At 41.1% G+C, this 17,620-nt stretch overlaps 1 protein-coding gene and 1 non-coding gene across 2 annotated transcripts; one reads left to right on the top strand and one right to left on the bottom strand.

Annotated features, from left to right (window-relative positions):
• The first annotated feature begins 1,598 nt into the window (after nt 1-1,598).
• DNTTIP2 (deoxynucleotidyltransferase terminal interacting protein 2) lies at nt 1,599-9,513 on the top strand. The gene is made up of 7 exons (XM_065741765.1): nt 1,599-1,696; nt 2,529-4,261; nt 5,661-5,796; nt 6,481-6,576; nt 6,778-6,942; nt 7,894-8,003; nt 9,354-9,513. Exons 1-7 carry the CDS (start codon nt 1,616-1,618, stop codon nt 9,445-9,447), a joined length of 2,415 nt encoding a protein of 804 aa, XP_065597837.1. The 5' UTR covers nt 1,599-1,615; the 3' UTR covers nt 9,448-9,513.
• A 3,993-nt stretch (nt 9,514-13,506) lies between these two features.
• TRNAR-UCU (transfer RNA arginine (anticodon UCU)) lies at nt 13,507-13,593 on the bottom strand. Its single transcript is given in 2 exon segments — nt 13,507-13,542; nt 13,557-13,593. It is a non-coding gene; the product is annotated as a tRNA-Arg (tRNA).
• Nucleotides 13,594-17,620: the final 4,027 nt, after the last annotated feature.

Here is a 17,620-nt window from a genome sequence, read left to right as displayed (position 1 = left end):
GAAATATGTCAATCAGAAATCAAATAGTACTTGGCTTGTCCTCAGTTCTGTGTGTTTTAAGCATTTAGGAGCTACGCAATCTGAATCAGCCATGTGAGAAGTGGTGGGAAACGTGAAGGTTGCTGGCTGCGTGCTCATGGAAAAGTGATAACTGAGGGTTGCCCAGGAAACTCCTTGCTGGGATGCCATTCAGAAATGATGCAACAAAGATTATCTTGGACTTAAGCATATTTCTGTTTGGCAGTAGCTTAGCGCACTGGCTTTGGAGTCCTAGGGAGAGATGGCTGCAGCTAAGGCAAGGCTTCTACTATTGAAGAGGCCTTTTAATTTCCTTGGTGTTTGAATCAGGATAGATGCCAAAAAAAAACCCTCTGTGTTGTTCAGCAGGGATTCCAAGTGTCTAAAATCAAATGCTCATTTTCCTCTGGATTTCAGGTGGGAGTTGCTAGTACTTCTTACTAGTGCTAGTTAAATTATTTGTATATTTTTTGAGTTTTGAACTGTGAGGAAACAAATTTCCACCACTGTTTAAATGCTGTTGTGCAGGCAATGAATGGAATCCGAATGCTTGTAGGCACTGTCTGGAAATACCAGCTCACTGTAAACCATTCCACTGCGTTACAACGTGATTCTTTATTGAGATACCTTTGAGTTCTTCGTTATCTTACCTGTATATGCAAACCCTAGGAACATGTGCATTTCTACTATTGCTTCAGTTATTTTGATACACAAAAGTCAGAGAACTTGAGCTAGTAGTGCATCAATAAAACATTTTCTTTCCTCCTAATCAAAATATAGTTGTATTTTTTTTATGTTGGGTGCATCGGATTTGCAAAAGGTGTTTCACTTTTACCTTGTGTACGGCTTTGAGTTGTGTGCTGCTGCTTATTAACCACTGTCAGTTGTTTGGCTGCTGCCATTGCTAGATGTGCACGTGGGTTCTGTTCTTTGAGTGGAAATTCCATACAGAGCTATGCTAAGAAAACAAAGTGTGGGTTGCCTTCACGGTGTAATTATTTACTTTCTGGCTATCCGCTGCTACAAGTTCTCTTGCTTTATGAAAACAGCCTTTAAGAGTCTTGTTTTTGTCATGTCACTGAGAGCATAACCATTTATCAGCTTTTCTATTAGTTTCTGTGTGAAGAGGTGGGATTTCCTTTCATAGAGAAGTTGAATTAAAAGTTGAAGTTCTTGTAGGCTGTTGTATGAATTTCCACTATCCACCTTCTCGGAGCCTTTGCCATAAAACGTGTATTTAAAACGGAGCTCTTCCCGTAGAAGGGCGTATGTCCTTTCCTCCGTGCTGGGATGGGGGGAGGAAACCTAAACAGAGCACTGTCGCTATTGAAGAAGCGTCGGAGCTCACGTTCCTCCCCCCTCTGCTTTCACCTCTAGGCCGGGCTCGGCTCTCACGGGCTGCCTTCTTGCGACTGAATGGAGCGCGAATGCGGGGAAGGCCGTTCCGCCCGGAGCGCCGCAGGGCCGGCACAGAGCGGGCTGCGCGCGCCGCCGTCGGTCCCTCGGCCGCCCCTCCGCAGCGGGCGCCGTTCCGCTGGGGCCGGAACTCGGCCCGCGCGGCGCCGCCGGAAGGGGCGGGCTTGGCGCGGCCGGCAACATGGTGGCCACCAGGAGGGCGGCGCGGCGGCGGGAGGCGGCGGCCGGGGGCGGCGGGCCCGGGCCCGGCGGAGCGACGGAGGTGAGGGGGGCCGGGGGCGGGCGAGACTGCGGCGGCCACGTTCCTCCTGACGTGTCGGGGCGGGGTCCTGCCGCGCTCCGCCGGTGCCGCCCCGCGGGGCCTGAGGCCCCGTGTGCCGTTCGGGTTCGAGGTGAGAGCCGGCCTTCGGCTGGCCGGCTTTGGGTTCTTCCTTTGTGCGGTGGTCACGTTAGCGATGTTCCGTGGCCTTTCCACGAGACAGGTCGTGCAAATGCGGCCTCTGCGTAGTGTGTTTTATGTTGATCCGGCGTTATTCCGCGTCGGGGGATATCTTGCAATCGGAGAGTGCTTTTTCTGCGACAAAGAAGTGTTTCTGCTATTTTGATCCGCTTTGCAGGGTCACTTCCAAGCCCTAGAGAAGCAGGGTATGCCCAGCATTGCAGTTGCAGTGGAAGCAGTCTGTTCCTACAGCTGCTGACACAGCCCTGAGCTGTTCAGGCCATGCCCTGCCTGTGGCTGGGCTTGCACGTTGTATAGTTGAGCAGATGTGCGTGTGTTCCGGAGCGTCACCTTCTGCACCTGCTTCCTGTGACACCGCGCCAGAACTTTCTGGAATGAGGCAAAGTACCGATTTCTGTTTCTTGATGTTATGCTTTCCTTTATTCTCCTGTTTTGATCACGAGATGGTAAGCAAATAAATAAGAAAGGGATGATATAGTAATGCTTCTTCCACGTAGATAGCACTCATTGGAGACCTGTAACATGTTATCAGCATGACAAGGTTTGTGTAAGAAAGTTTGTCAGTGATTTGTGCAGCTTGCCTTTTATGCCATTGTCTTATCCTTTAATACCAAACTTTGTTTTTCTCTTCTAGTCAGTGTCTGCTGAAATTGGCACTTCAGTATCCATGAGGATGTCCTCAAGGAGTAAAGCAATTTGTAAACCTGATGTAATTCAGGAATCTCAGTTGGATGAGCTGGACCATGCAGGAACAAAACCAGATGTCAGCAGTAGCATAGAAATGCAAATTAGTAGAAATGAGAATACAGCTGTTCATTCAGCACAATCATCTGCTGATCCACAGGCTGATGGGGATGTGTCAGAGGCAGAATCAAACTGCTCTACTGTGTCTGGTCTCCAGACACCTCTGTTTATAAGAGTAACGAGAAGGCGACAAATTGTAGTTCCTTATCAACCAGGTTCTCCTGCCAAAAAAAGGAACAACAGGACTGCTTTTCCAAACAAGTTAAGCAGGACTGTAGATGAAGATGATGTCTCTGAAGCTGAGTCTTGCTCTTCTGCTGTCTCTGATGTCTGGTTGCCTAATATTAGCAAAACTACAAGAAGCAGGCAAAGCAAAAAGAAGTTGCAATCAGGTCCAGTTTGTGAAGCCCAGAGTGAAGATATCTCTGATGCAGAGTCATGCTGTTTTCGTACGGAGCCATCCGTTACTACCAAACAGACTTCTAGGAGCCTGCAAATGAAATTACAAGCAGAAAATACTCAGCGTGCTGAGAAAGTAAGCAGAATTGTTTCAAAATCAGAGAATGTCATTGAGGACGCCATTAAATCTGAGTCAGACCTAATTTCTGATTCTAGCCTTGCTGCAGAATTTAACACAGAAGTTGCTTCCTTTGTCACTGAGGGTAATAAAGACCCTAGTTCACCTAAGAGTAAACATTCTCCAAAATCTGCTAATGCAGTCTCGAGTAAAGATGTGAAACAAGGCGTTTTGAATGAGATGACATCCAGCAGTCTTAAAAAAATGGAAGGAAAGAGTACTACTGTATCACCAGTAAAAAAAGCAGTAACAGATACTCAGCTTGTTGGGGTGGATGATTCCAAGGAAAAAAGTGGCCAGATGCAGGAAGAGTATAGTGAAGTTCCAGGGGAGGTGAAATTAAAGAATATGGATGTTTGTTTGATTGACTGCATGAGTCCCAAACTGTTTTTAGAATCCCCAGGGGAAATAAAACCAAATGAAAATAATAGTGTTCTGGAAAACAGAAGAGTAGATGCTGAGGCAGCTGTACAGAGATCTTCCACCCATGCCAGTGAATTAAGAAAGGGTGAACAGTCTAGTGCAGTGAGCAGCTCAGAGAAGGATGTGCCTGCTGCACAAACAACTGGGAGCATAGTTCATAGAACGGCTGCAATCAGTGTAGACAGCGGTAAAGACCAAAGAGGGGAACGTGCTGAGTTTGAATCCTGCCGCGGTGAAAGATCCAATGATGAAAATGATCCCTCTGTGTTGTTTCTGAGCAAAGATGGAAGTGATGAATCTGAAAACAGTGATGCGACAGACAGTACAGCAGAAGAGAATCTGAGCTACACAGAGGCAGATGAGAGCACTCCTTCCATGAAGAGATCTTTAGAAAAGAATTCTCAGCATGTTGAAGGGCTTTTTGTAATTGATACTGAACCTGGAATGGGTTCCAGCAAGAAGTATTATCTAGATCAGGTAGACCAAGGTAGTGATGTTGAAAGTAAGCATGAAGCGAGTGAAAAAGTTGAAGAATCCTCAGATCTAGAAGAGGCTGAAGAGGAACTAATAGATGAAGATGAGAAAGATGAAGATGATGATTTGTTGAAAAATAAAATTGATGTGTAAGTATCTTTCTGAGAATAACTGAAAACACGTGCATCGCATGAGGTATATGCGTAAGATAGGCACATTACACGTGAAGTGATATGGAATAAAAGGGAGCAGTGCCATCACAGGTGTAGAAAGTTGAGTTGTTCAGATTATCAAATAGAATCATAATTCAGTTTTTTTTTTCAGTTTTACACGTAGCAGAACTTAAGCATATTGAGGCCTTGTATGCATTCAGCTTAAAAATGAAATGTGAAACTGGTTTAAACTGGTCAGGCTGACGTAATTGCTTATTCAGGTCACAGTTTTCTTATTTGCTAATCTTTTGTTTTTGTATTATTTTTAGTTCAGATGTAAATCATGGAAATCTGGTAAATGACTTGCACGTTGTGTAATTAGATGATCCTTTTTAATCCTGAAAAGTTGCATCTGGTCTTATGTTTTCAATTCTTGTTTTTTTAAATATGGCTTAAGGAAGATAGTGGATCATGATACAGTAACACTTCAGGTGAAATCAGCCCAGGATAAAATTATAGAATAATGTAGGTTAGGTGGAAGCTTTTGAGCTTATCTGATCCAGCTCCCTGCTAAAAACCCCTTTGTATCATTTATATGTTTAAATACTCTGCTTAGGTATAACAAATAAGTCTCATATTTTCAAGCACCCTTTAGATAGGCTAGAAATCTTACCAAAAAATTAGCTGGGAATTCTGTGTAAAGGTCTCATAGATGATTGGTTCATAGTTAAAAAGAAAGTCTATCTATTTATTTAAGCATTCTAGCCATGATAAGTATCTGATACACGTTTAGATATCATCATATTTTTCCATAGTACTTCATAGGTCATGCATTCTTGTTATTTGGAGGCTCTTTTTGAGTCAGTTGTATGTTGTTTAATAGCTTAGTTCCTAGCACTATTGTACAGGCAATTACTTGTCATTCCAGACAACAGTTCATTTCTCTGATGAATTCATATTTTTTCACTAAGAGTTGAAAATATTTTGGGGCTTTTTTTTTTTCCTTTTCAGCTAGCAAGTTTTTAAGTGGTATAGAAGAAGGAAGCTGGTAATAAGTTATTTTGGTATGGTTATGCAAATTAAGAACTAAATTTTATAGAGTATAGAAATATCTGAAATAGATTACAGAATTAGAAATAATGTGAAGAATCTGTGAAAGTTAATCAACTGGCATTTCTCTTTATCAAACCTTCACTCCATATAATGGTGTGAATTTTTCCCTTTAACTTGTCACAGCTCAATTATGTATTTTGTCTGGATGCTGAGACTTAAGAGTCACTGCAGTACTGAACATAAGTTAGAAGATGATGACAGATTTTTTTTTCTGTTTATTCCTCTCACGGAGCATTATAAGATTTGTTGCAATATTCTAATTGTTTCCTGTTTCTGTTTTTAGTTTGCATCTTTCCAGCAGCATAGACCCTGGTTTGAATATCAGGAAGCTTGGAGGTTTATATATTAGCTTTGATGGAAAAAAACAAAAACCTAGTTCAAGCGTAATGAAACAACTGAAGGAGAAAAAGAAGGACCAGGTAATGTGTTTTAATTATGCAGTCACCCATGACTACATTAATATGGAGTTGTTAATTTAAAGAAGTATTTGTTATTATTATTTATTATTTTTTCCTTTGCTGAGAACTCTACGTTTTTGGCCAGCATGTGTGTTTACATTTGGTTTCAATGGTTAAGAGTTCAGATACATGTGGCACTTCAGAAACTGAAAACCAGCTTGTGTTCAAAAGTGTTGTCTTGTAAAATAAAAAGAAGTTGACTATGCATGCTGTTTTGCTTAATGGAAGGAGCTGAAGGTCTGCTAATGAGATCTGTAGTCCATAGCAAGAATGAATTTCAGCAAATACAGGCCTGTACCATACCTGGTATGAGGTAGTAGTTTTATTTCAAAATACTCCTGGAGGTAAAGGAAGTCCATTATTTTCATTGGGACTGTTTTCTTAGACTTATCCATGGTAACCTTTATTCTGGAGCATTTGTTGTCTTGCTTCTTCCAGAATTAGCTGTTACTGGCCAGGGTTCTGCTCTGCCTTTGTGTTTTGAAGGTCTGTGTTTCCTTTGGTGGAGATTAAGGAAGGCGTTTGAACTGTAGTATTTTATTACAGTGATTGCGTAGATTCTGCATCCTTCCTTTGGTAGGCTCTGTAAATGCAGGTGAATGGTAAAACTGATGCCTCTGACTGATGTTCATAAAACTCTTACAGCTCTTGCAGAAGAGTATAATAACTCCGGATTTTGAAAGAAAGGAATGTGTCCCACCCTTCAGGGAATCGCTTCAGCAGCTAAAGAAACAGCGCAGAGTAAGTGAGGAGCTACAGTGCCTCAGATGACAAAAGGAAATATTTAATAGGAAGCCCCACACTGGGACTGTGTGCGTGTACTGGGCTTGGAGGAAGTGGAAGTTCCAAATGCTGTATTCATCCTTCAGAGGTAGAAGTGAGGGAGATCCCAGCTGTGTCCTGTCCTGGTAACTGAATGCATCTTTGTTTTTCTTGGTACAGGCAGAGCGAGAGAAGACAACAGGTGATGGCTGGTTTGGTATGAAAGCCCCAGAAATAACAAGTGAACTGAAAAATGATCTTAAAGTGTTGAAGATGAGAGCTTCTTTGGACCCCAAGCATTTTTATAAGAAGAACGATAGAGATGGTCTGCCCAAATACTTCCAGGTAAGGAAGAAGCAAAAGAAGGCATTGTACTATTTTTTGCCATTTTGATCTGTTACTCTCAACCTGTTTTGTAGAGAGTCTCTAGACAGAGAATTTTATCTATTCTATTTTATCTATTCTAGATAGAATTTTTGTTGATTTAATTTCCTTAGCTAAATTCTTAAGTGTTTTGAGTACTTCACTGCAGTTTACAACTGCTTAACTCTATCATATAGGTGTATATGCTGTTCTTTATTTTGGCTCATCTCATAAGACTGAACAAGCATATGACTTAGTTCCTGTTTTGAGCCTTTACTGACAAGAGATCCACTGTTCTTGAAGTATTAGCTTTTTTGAACAAGTGTATGGATAATTAGCATTTAGTTTTTTCCTAGCTAATGTAGTTTGAATAGAGACAACTAGCTTTGTGATCAGCTAGAATTTCTGCTACTGTAGCTTTCATTTTTGAAATGCTTTGTATGAAAAAAACACTCAAGAAGAAATAAATTGCCACAGAAACTGTAGAAGTGGACGTGGTTCTATGTACTCACGGCTGTTTGAGTAGTTAGCAGCCTTGAGTCAATTATTTGCATCTCCATTTCATGCTAAAGGATGAATTTATTGCATGTATAAGATTATAGGCATTAAAATAACGAAAGAACTTGCTAACGTGACAATTGGAAGAAATGGGATGCTTTACAGCCAGAAACCCTTACTAGACCTGGATCAGCTGCTGTGTAACTGACCAGAGAACCACTGCTCACAGGGGTTTCCTCCTTGGGAAGGTGTTTGAAGTTAAGACCTGAATTTTTTTTAACGAATATAAGACTTGATGCAGTAGTCAGTGTTGAAAACCGTGTAGTTCTAAAGCTCAGACTCTCCTTTGTGCAGTAAACACGAGACCAAAAGTGATTTTTGCACGCCAAATGTTGCTTTTGTTTTCTGATATTTTGCACTTTTTTTATTTCCTAGGTTGGAACTGTGGTTGATTCTCCCATAGACTTTTACCACAGTCGAATTCCTAAGAAGCAGAGGAAGAAAACTATTGTTGAAGAGCTGCTTGCAGATTCTGAGTTTAGAAGGTATTTAAAATCAGTTTTGTAATTCTAATACCGTATATAAGAGAGGTGTATTTTAAACCGTGTAACTCTCCTATCATTTCTATTCAGCTTAAATGTATTTTTAATTTCAAATAAAAAAGTTTGTTTTAGCAGTTGAGAAGCTGTAGGGGACAGGAGATAATTGAATTGTGACAGCATATTTTTTCTGTCATCTTAAAAGGGTTTTATCCAACTCAGGGGTCATGGCTATTGACAGTCACTCTTAAAATGGCATCGGCATTGAAAAGAAAACACTCAGACCTGTTCTGGTTTGCTTATAAATTAAGTCCATTCAGGCATGTTCCAAAAGCCTGAATGAGTGCTTTATGCATATGCATCAACATTTTTGTTGTTTGTTTAAAGACTGATTAATTTTTCTTGGTATAAACAATAGAAAAGTTCTGGCTATAATTCTGTGGAAGGTGTTGGTAGGATTTCATTCATAAGCATGTCAGTCTGCCATCTGTCACAGGAATCAAAATTACACAGTATGATTGGATGAATCAATGTCTGCCTAGCCTCCAGATTTTTTAAATAGATCCTTTAGTTGGTCCATTTGCATATTGGTTATTACATGATGTTAATATGCATTTCTCATTTTCACCATAACGTCATGTTTCCTTGGAAATAACATATGTTTGGACTAATAAGGTTACCATCATCAGGCTGGTACTTTCATTTTTAATACAAGTTAGCATATCTAATTCTTAACTCTAGTTCTATGGCTTGACCTGATTTGTAAGGTATTTATTATAAGCAGTGTTAAAAAATGAATGTGTCTGAAATTTGACCAGTCCATTTCTGTTATGCTGGTCAGGGCTGTAAATAGCTATTTTAGCATTAGTGCAAATATTTGTGAGTTTACTCTTGCAAGTAAGTCTTAGCACCACTAAGTGTGCAATGATCCATTATGATGGGTACATAAAAATCCCTTATTAGAGGAACTAGCTGCCTACATATAATACATATATCCTGTTTGTTGTTTAATGTTAATCTCAGTCTCCTGTCTTGAGTAGAGTAAGGTTGATAGTAAGTTCACTGAGAGAAATGGGTTTGTTCTCCACTGCTTGTCAAAATTGATGAATCTTCCCACTGTGAACTGTAGCAGCTTTTTAGTGTACTGTCCAAAATGTGATTGATAAATGCCATGAAGAGCCCAGTGATTAAACCACAATTACTGAGTCTTCAAACAAATTATTTCCAAAACAAATTCACCTGCATTTATCTGTAATCCCAGTGTCAGTATCCTTTTAGCAACGCATCAGTGTCCGTATTATCTTTTCCTGAGCTTTGATTTAACATGCTTAAAAGTAAATTGTCTATTTTGTTCAGATATAATAAAAGGAAGTATCAGGAGATCATGAGTGAGAAAGCAGCTTATGCAGCAGGGAAGAGGAATCGGAAGAAGAAGAAATTTCACAATTAAGACTTGAAGAAAAATAACAAGCTGGAGCAACTTGTTTGTCATAAAGCTTTTCTCAGATTGCTTTGATTTGTGGTGTGATTTTTGTTTATTTATTTATTTTAATTTTAAGACTAAGGGCCATGCGAATGGAGAGTTAGGGAATTTATTGCAATAGGAATTTAGTAGAAGCTTTATTGAATCAACCAGATATCTAAAATTATGTTTATATGAAAGACTGATTAATGTTTATTTTAAAAGTTGGTGATTTGAAAGCGTGTTTAATCTGAGCACAGTGTCCAACTTTATGGGTTATACGGCCTGATCAGTTTTCAGACTTACTATGGATGAATTAGCAAATTTAGTTTTAAGTTAGGTGCATCATTATATATCACAGAAAACTTTATGCATCTTATCAGAAATGCTGCTGGCCAAGTCTGTATCAGGATGTTGAGCATTAGCTTGGTTGTAGAGTTTATTCCAACAGTGAACATATTGTTGAGAATGTCCTGGAATTCAGCATAAACATCTATACTTACATACATACACATATATAAATAATATATATAAATTATAGATATATACAACTGATTAATTAATAAGTATATGCAGTAAATAATGTGTATTAATACCTAGAATTTTAATATCCAGTCTTATTTTGCTTAAGTGTTACCATATGCTTGTTTAATGAGTTTTGTGACAATAGTTCAGCAGTTGGGTCCATTAGCAGGGTGCAGCATGCAGAATGTGATCTGGTAGCTGTTGGAATAGTTCTTCAGGAAAATGAATATGGTGAGTTTGGTAGAACTAAAGATGGTGTCAGTTCCATTACTTTTCTGTGCCAGTTCATAACTAATTGTGACCATTAAGTGTGGTGCTGTTTGTTTGCTTTTTAATGATCTTGTTATTGTATTGCTGTTTCAGTTTGTATAATCCAGTTACTGTCCTTAGCAGAATTCAGTTACAGTTTCATCTCTTCTAGTTTATCTTGGATGAACTGAGTTGAGGCAAGCTTAGACAAGGTTATCAGAAGTCCAGTGATGTTTATTGTTTTATTATAAGAAGAATGAATTACAAAGGTTGCAGATTTTACTCAAGAAGGATGTTCTGTAGCAGTGTTCCACCATTAAATGTTTCACTCTGCAGAGTGAGTAGTTGGGAGTGGTGGTGGTGTTTGTTTTAACAATCAGCAGTTTCTGCTGGAGAGAGATGAAATGGCATATGTTGATCACCAACTGAAGTTTGAAAGAAAATATCCCATGATAATGCAGTTTTTCTTGTATTTCTCTGAAGTTAATCATAAATAATTTGCTGCCAAAAACAGATGGAAAAATGGAGATAAATGGTGCACAAAGTGAAGTGAATTTGTTGGAAGTGTCAAACACACAAGAAGTAGAACCACCTGGCCCCGAGTCTCAGGTACCATGTAGTTATTGCAAGACAATCATATATGCTAAAATCTTGAACCTGTAAATGATAAAACCAATAAAAACGACTATGGTGTCTTGTTCTCCGGATGGAGAATGGAAGAAGAAAAAAAGGAATACTGAGCACGGAGGAAAGAAAACAAGCCACCACAGTAGTTGTCATTTTGTTGCATCCTGAACTTCAGGAAAGCAATGTGCTGCTCTGAAAGACCTTCCAAGAGAAAAGCGAGCTTTGGTGTTACACTGCAGGAGACAACTCCATGTCTATTGCGCAGCCCGCTCAGTAGCTTACTGCAGATCTTAAAGCAATCTATGTTCAGCATTGCTAGGGAGGGATTTTTATGTTCTATATCCTTCCCATTCCTTCAGACGTTCTGACATCTGTGTTCTCTGTGAGCAAGAGGTGAGTTGTGCTGGCCAGTGTGTGTGGTGGTTGCCTGCTTGCTGTCAGCCATTGCCCAGCCTGCACTTCAGCCTCTGTCAGAGGGAGTGCTTGCTGGTGTGTCTAGCAGCTGCTGATCTTCATAAAAATGTAGGAACGTAGTGCTTCAGACTACCCTTAATTGAACTTGTTTGCAAGTGACAAATCTAAAGTTGCTGGGGAGAAAAAAGATGCATAAACTTATCAGATTGTCAGATGTCTCTGTCAATACTAAAAAAGAAAAAAAAAAGACTGGCATAATTTGAGAAACTATTTGCTTACAAGTATTTGCTTGTGACTGCCGTCAGAAATACTTGTGTTTTATTGGTATAAAATGTTACCGATGATTCTCTCAAGGATTAAATAGCAATTGGAATCTTTATAGGTCTGTGTACGCAACTAGAGCTGTTTTGGATGCCACTGGGATGTTCTGTGTGGATAGAACTCCTTCACACTCCCCTGCATGTGCCTGTGTCCCGAGTGCCCTCGGGCAGAGAGCAGCCGAGGTTGCTGCAGCTAGCTCAATCTGTCTCCTGGGTGCTGCAGCTGGGGATGTCTGGAGCCCAAAGGGCTTTGGCTGGGGTGGCAGAGCTGTTGTTACTGGTGTGATACCACTAGTGGACATGGCTAGTCTGTGCGCAGAAGTAAAACTTCTTATTTTTCTTTATTATGTGCTCATTGCTCACATGTCTTCCTTTTCCATTCTTTGGGATATCCTTCCTACATCAACTTAGGCTCCTTAGGACTGAGGCTTTCTAATGGTCTGTCCCGTTTATATTTCTTGCTGCAATTCTTGATTGTATTCCAGCTGATTCTCTTACTGCATTCAGTCAGACAAAGTATTATCTTAGCATTCCTCAGAGCCCGCTTTGCAAACACATCTCACAGATCATGTCCCTGTGCTGCCTGTGTGCTAACCTCCAGGAGCTCCCTGCTTCTTTGGCATGCAGTTCTGTCTATTAGCTTAGGCTTTTGTCATGTAGTGGTCATGTAAATATCACTTCCAGTATGCAAGGGTGTATATGGAAAAGCCTCTGCCTTCCATTTCTTTTTTTCTGGGAATTTGGCAAGTGGGATGAGACTGTCCTTAAATAAGAGAAGCAGAAAGGAGTAGTGTTGAGGTAACTGGATTGCTGGCGGTGACTGAACGGGGAGGAGGGCTTTGCTGTCTTACGGTGCTGCTGCTTGGTATGGGATTCGTGTTAGAGATCAGGGTTGGCTGTTTGTTGTAGGTTCTGGCAAAAATGAATGTTTCTGCAAAGGACTGCATATATTTTGTAGCTAGGGAGCATTCCAGAATGGGTTTCTAGGCCATAAATCAGTAATGTTATAAATAGCATGCTTTTCAGCTTGAAAAAGAGGCCAGAGGCACACGTGGGATTAAAATGAATTTTAAATATTATTTTCTCAATTAAATATACCATTTATGAATCCAAGCACGAATGTTTTCATTGGTCACAGATAAATGATACGTTTATTTCAGTTGAATACAGTCAGGTTGTTTTGCTGCTGGTGGCATCTCTCGTTAGAGGTGCGTGTATGTTAGAGGCAGGACTCGGGTAAAGCTTCCCCTCTGCTCACGGCGTGTTGTGGGCTCGTGCTGTAGCGTGGAGATAGAACCGAGATCCCTCTGCTGAGCCACGGGGAGGGCAGCGCTTTGATTTCTACGTCAGACTGTTTTCTGGAGGCTGTTCTGGAAACGTGACAGCTTAAGCGCGTGTGTCGGCGCGGATACACTTCCACAGACGCTGCTGCTGGGGAGGTGTGCTTGCTGCCGTGGTGTTACTTTGTTATGAACGCCCGCTGTTGGCACGAGCCGTCCAAGGGCGCGCGCTGTGCTCTGCCGCTCCTCAGCATCGGCGCTGCTCGTGCCCGCGCGCCTCCGTCGTCGCGCGCCAGCGACCGTTAGTGCCCGCGCGCCGAGGTGCGGCCGAGAGGAGGGGGAGGAGGCGACCGGCGGCCGCGCTCCGTTTGCTGCCGGTGAAGCGCCGTAGCGCGTCGCTCCTTGTCGCCGGAGGGTCGAGTCGAGACGGCCGCCGCCGTCTCCTCCCGCTCCCAGCCTTCCCTGCTCGGTCAGGCCGGTCCCGGAAAGGTCGCCGCCGTGCAGCGGCAGGTAGGCTCGCCCGGTTACCGCGCGGTCGGGGGGGCGGGCGGAGGAGCGAGGTGAATAGATACAAAAAGAAAAGGGCTGGGGGGGGGGGGCAGGAGGACGGCAAAGCTTTAAAAGAGAAGCTACGACTCCGCCGGGACTCGAACCCGGAACCTTTGAATCCCTTCAAACCCTCTAGAAGTCCAATGCGCTATCCATTGCGCCACGGAGCCACCTGTTGGATTCTACGCGCACCGCCTATGGAGCCTGCGCGCGGCGCCGGGCGCACAGCCGAGGGCTGCGGGGGGCAGGTTCTGCCCCGTGCGTTAGTGGCGGGTGTTTTCTTGTTCACACGGTTTTTATAAGTACTGTGAACAGCCTCAGTCTTACTAGCTGCTATGCGAACAAGTCCCCAGGCAGCCTCCACGCGCTGCCTGAGTGCTGCCCGCGGCCACCTTGGTGTGCTTCTTGGGTAGGCGGACTGATTGATTGATTGATTGATTTTTATTCAGCAATTCTATTTCAGAGTGAAAAGCCCTTCTCTGCATCAAAGATACAGAAGCTGCACTGAGCTAGCCTCCAGTGTCTTTTAAATGTGTTTCTTATACAGACCATAAAATAACGCACATGAAGTTATTTTAACGTAGGTGATGTTCACCTTTGTAAACACTGTCAGACTATGAAAACTGGGACAGAGGTGAGAGGTAATGGTGTGTATGCACTGCCAGGTGCCGCTGCAGGTAGAGAGATGTGGTGAGATGTGGGAGCACCTGGAAGCAAGTGGCTGAGAATGTGCTGGAGCCTTTAAGAGCCTTGTAAAAGGAAAGAAAGGCAACAAAAAATAGGGAAATAGTATTCCATTGTCTGACAGTATTTTCAGTGAGAGTGAAAAGATATACTTGGGTCATTGTTCCAAATACTGTGAGTGTCAATCGTTAGATCCATTCCAGGATCTAACTGAATTATAACTGTTCTAAATTCATAGTAAAATACACAGTGCTTCAGTAAAATAAGATTTTCCTTTGTATGTAACTAAGAATTGCCACGAACATTCTATGGTTTGGAAACTTCTGGCATTTATTGTTGGGCAAACTGAGTGTCCACACACCACCAGTGTGCTTTGATACGATGATAACGTTGGACAGCATATCATTAAATGAGTGCAGATAGTGTAGGTCAGGGGTTGGATTTAGACCCCTCCCTTTAATTGCAGTCCCAGTGCAAAGTCAACGTTTCGTTTTGGACAGCAGATGGAGCTGCTGCATGACAAACAGCTCATGAGCTAAGGAAATGGGTTATATTGCGCGAAAGCGACAGATTTTGCTGACTTGCATGTGTCCTTTAGACTTAAGCTCACCTGTGGCCAGCTAAAGCTCAGTTCTTTTGTAAGTTATCTTTCATCTTAGCTCCTCTTCAAAGTTATGCTGTGTTTCAGGGAGGTAGGAGTTTACAGGAGCCCAGGAGAGCTGGTTTTAGTTACTGGCACTTGGACAGTTTTTGCTGGGCTAAGATGGGTAACACGAGCAGAACTGCAGCAGTAATATTTTGACACAAGACAGCAAGTGGATCAAAGGCAGGTCAAAGCATAGCACTTTTCCTTTGACAATAAGAAATCCAAATGTTAGTTATGAATTTGAAGTATTCTTCAAGAGACCTAAAACTTTGGCTTCAGCACTGTATTCCAGTGGGTAATTGCTTCGTAGAATTACTTCATGCTTGGTTTATAGGTAATTTCTGCTTTGATTTCTTTGGTTCTTGTTCACATAGCTGAACTCTGTGACAAAGAGCTATGAGTGAGTTGCTGTACAATCCTGAGCATTTCACTCATATTGGTGCTCCATTTCAGGAGAATTACTCTGTATGTGTTTGTGTTGTGAAAGGATAGAGAGCCTGCCCAGGTAATTCTGGGAATGCAGAGTTCTTTCCCTCTGTATTAACATTTCAGTTTTTATAATAAGCTTGTCACTTCTCCAACTTTCTCATGCAGCTCTTTTCAGTGTTCTTCTGTGCACCTTCCTCAAGTTGCATGCTGAGCAAAGTACTTGTCTGTGAGGCATTAGTGATGAATGTTCTCAACTATACTAACTCCTCTTGATCTTTGGCCTCTCTATATTGGAATTTCTGTTTGTGTGACAGCTCTCCATTTCTAGTTCCACTTTTTGTTGTATTTGTCAGCTTGTGGTTTTTTTGTTTGTTTTTGTCGTCGTCGTTTGGTTTGCTTGTTTATTTGCTTTGAATAATGAAATCCTAAGATTTCATTCACCTTTTTGTTCAAAGCACACTTGTTCTTTGGCTTGAGTTGATTTCTTTGGTTTTGTGAGATTTTATCTCGCTTCTCTTTTGCTATTTATTATTTTCAGAGTGAACAAAGAGATAAGAAGTAGATATTCTTGTCTCAATTGAATCCTCAGATTTACCCAAAGGGTGGAACAGTCCCAAAGAGTACAAGCCTAAGTTAATAATCACCAAAGAAAATGCTGGATGTGCAAAATTGTGTTCTTGCTTTTCATTTTGCAGCCTAGATGTAACCATCTGGGCTTTTATTTTATTTTTTTTATTCTTAAGCTAACAAATACCTACAGAGTTCAGTTGCTCCTCTAAAGCTTCTCACAGATGTCACTGTAGTTCAGCTCCTCTCATGCACAATTGGTCATTTGTGAGGTAACTTCAACATTTTGAGCTGAAACTGCCTCTGGAAAAGCCTTTCTGTGCATACCTTATTTTATTGATCAGTTTCCATATATCAAACCTGAGTGACAAAAGATGAATGATGGAATCTATCCAGAGGGCTCAGCTGCTTTTCAGCAAACTTCCCTTCTCCTTTGAATGATGCCACTGAATGCTATTGGTTGACGAAGTTCTCCCATTCCCTGTTCGTTCCATTGCTTCCTCAACTGTTATGTGGTTATTTATTGAGAATGACACAGTTGTATTATCCTGAAAGAACCTGACACACCAATACTGATTTTGCTGTCTCTGACAGTTTACTTAGAAAACGAATAGAAAACCCACAGCAAGTGTACAGATTCAGTTTCAAGACGTCAGGAATATTCAAGTAGAACATGTTTCTCTAGCTTCTGTGCTTATTGTAGTATTACAAAGTATTTAATATATAAATTTTGTTCATAAAGGATTAAAAACAAGAATTTGAAAATAGAGTTAAAAGATAACGATTCTGAAACAATCAAAACTTATCCTTTCCTTCTGCCATACTGTTTAAATGCACTATTTATTCTCTTTCCTCACTCGCATACTCTTTGAATGATGTGCACGTATGAAACAAGTGCAGCATTTAAGCAGTGCTGCAGAGCTGGTAACGGGAATGTTTTTAGATAAACATGCTGGGTTAACTTCTGTTTTGATCTGGACCACTTTGAACATGACCCAACTAAAGCAGCTCAGTGAAGTTATTTCTGGACTACATTGATGATGGTAAAATTTGGCCTGTAGTGTCTTTTCTTGTTGTTGCCAACAGAGCAGCACAGTGTTCACTTCAGGTGATTTTTGCTAACCTTTCTTTGGAGATGTCCCTTGTTAGTAAACCCAAGCTTTAAGTTCTGTTATTACCATTCTTTCTGGGAAAACTGCTTTCAATCTGCAGTGATTTGGATCCCAACTAAATACAGGTAGGTAGGAAGAGAAAATGCAGCAGAATCTTTGTTTTCTTTGATACAGAATACTTTTTAATATTGTGAGATTTCTTGCATTTCCTACATTTCCCACTCAAGTGTTGTGTAGACTATTTATCCTGACAACCAAAACCTGCAGTTGGGTCACTATGTCCTGCCAGCTGGGTGGTGTGTCCCTAAGGTTGGTTGTGTGTAGTCAGCACTACTGGAAAAAAACTTGCCGGGCATGTCCTAAAATGAAGAAAAGCTTTTATTCTTGATTAAATTTTGCTTTTCACTCAGTTGTGAAAGAGTCTCATGACTATGACTCAGCATAATATGTGAATGCTGAATCTGATCTATTTGTAGAAATAATGGTATATAAAAATTATATCCGTTTGTCAGTCCTTTAATTACAAATATTATCCAGACTGGGAATCTAGCCCAGAACTGTGTACAGGTACTCTTCTTTCTCCCTCAACAAGTTTTTACTAGTTCTGTTTCAAATATGTGTTGGTTTGACTATACTGGAAACTTTCAGAAAGTTATCTTGTTGTTGATTTTCGGCACCAGCAAATGTGAATTATATTCTGAAAGTTTATTTGTAAATAGGCTTTTCTCCTTGAAATTTCCCTTAATGGAACGATTTGTA

Source organism: Cyrtonyx montezumae, unplaced genomic scaffold (genome assembly GCF_038088225.1).
Source record: "Cyrtonyx montezumae isolate F1298 unplaced genomic scaffold, pur_monq_1.0 scaffold_1, whole genome shotgun sequence".
In the NCBI taxonomy this organism is placed as follows: Eukaryota; Metazoa; Chordata; class Aves; order Galliformes; family Odontophoridae; genus Cyrtonyx; species Cyrtonyx montezumae.
The sequence above is the reverse complement of the archived record's forward strand: the minus strand, read 5'-3'. Positions and strand labels throughout refer to the sequence as shown.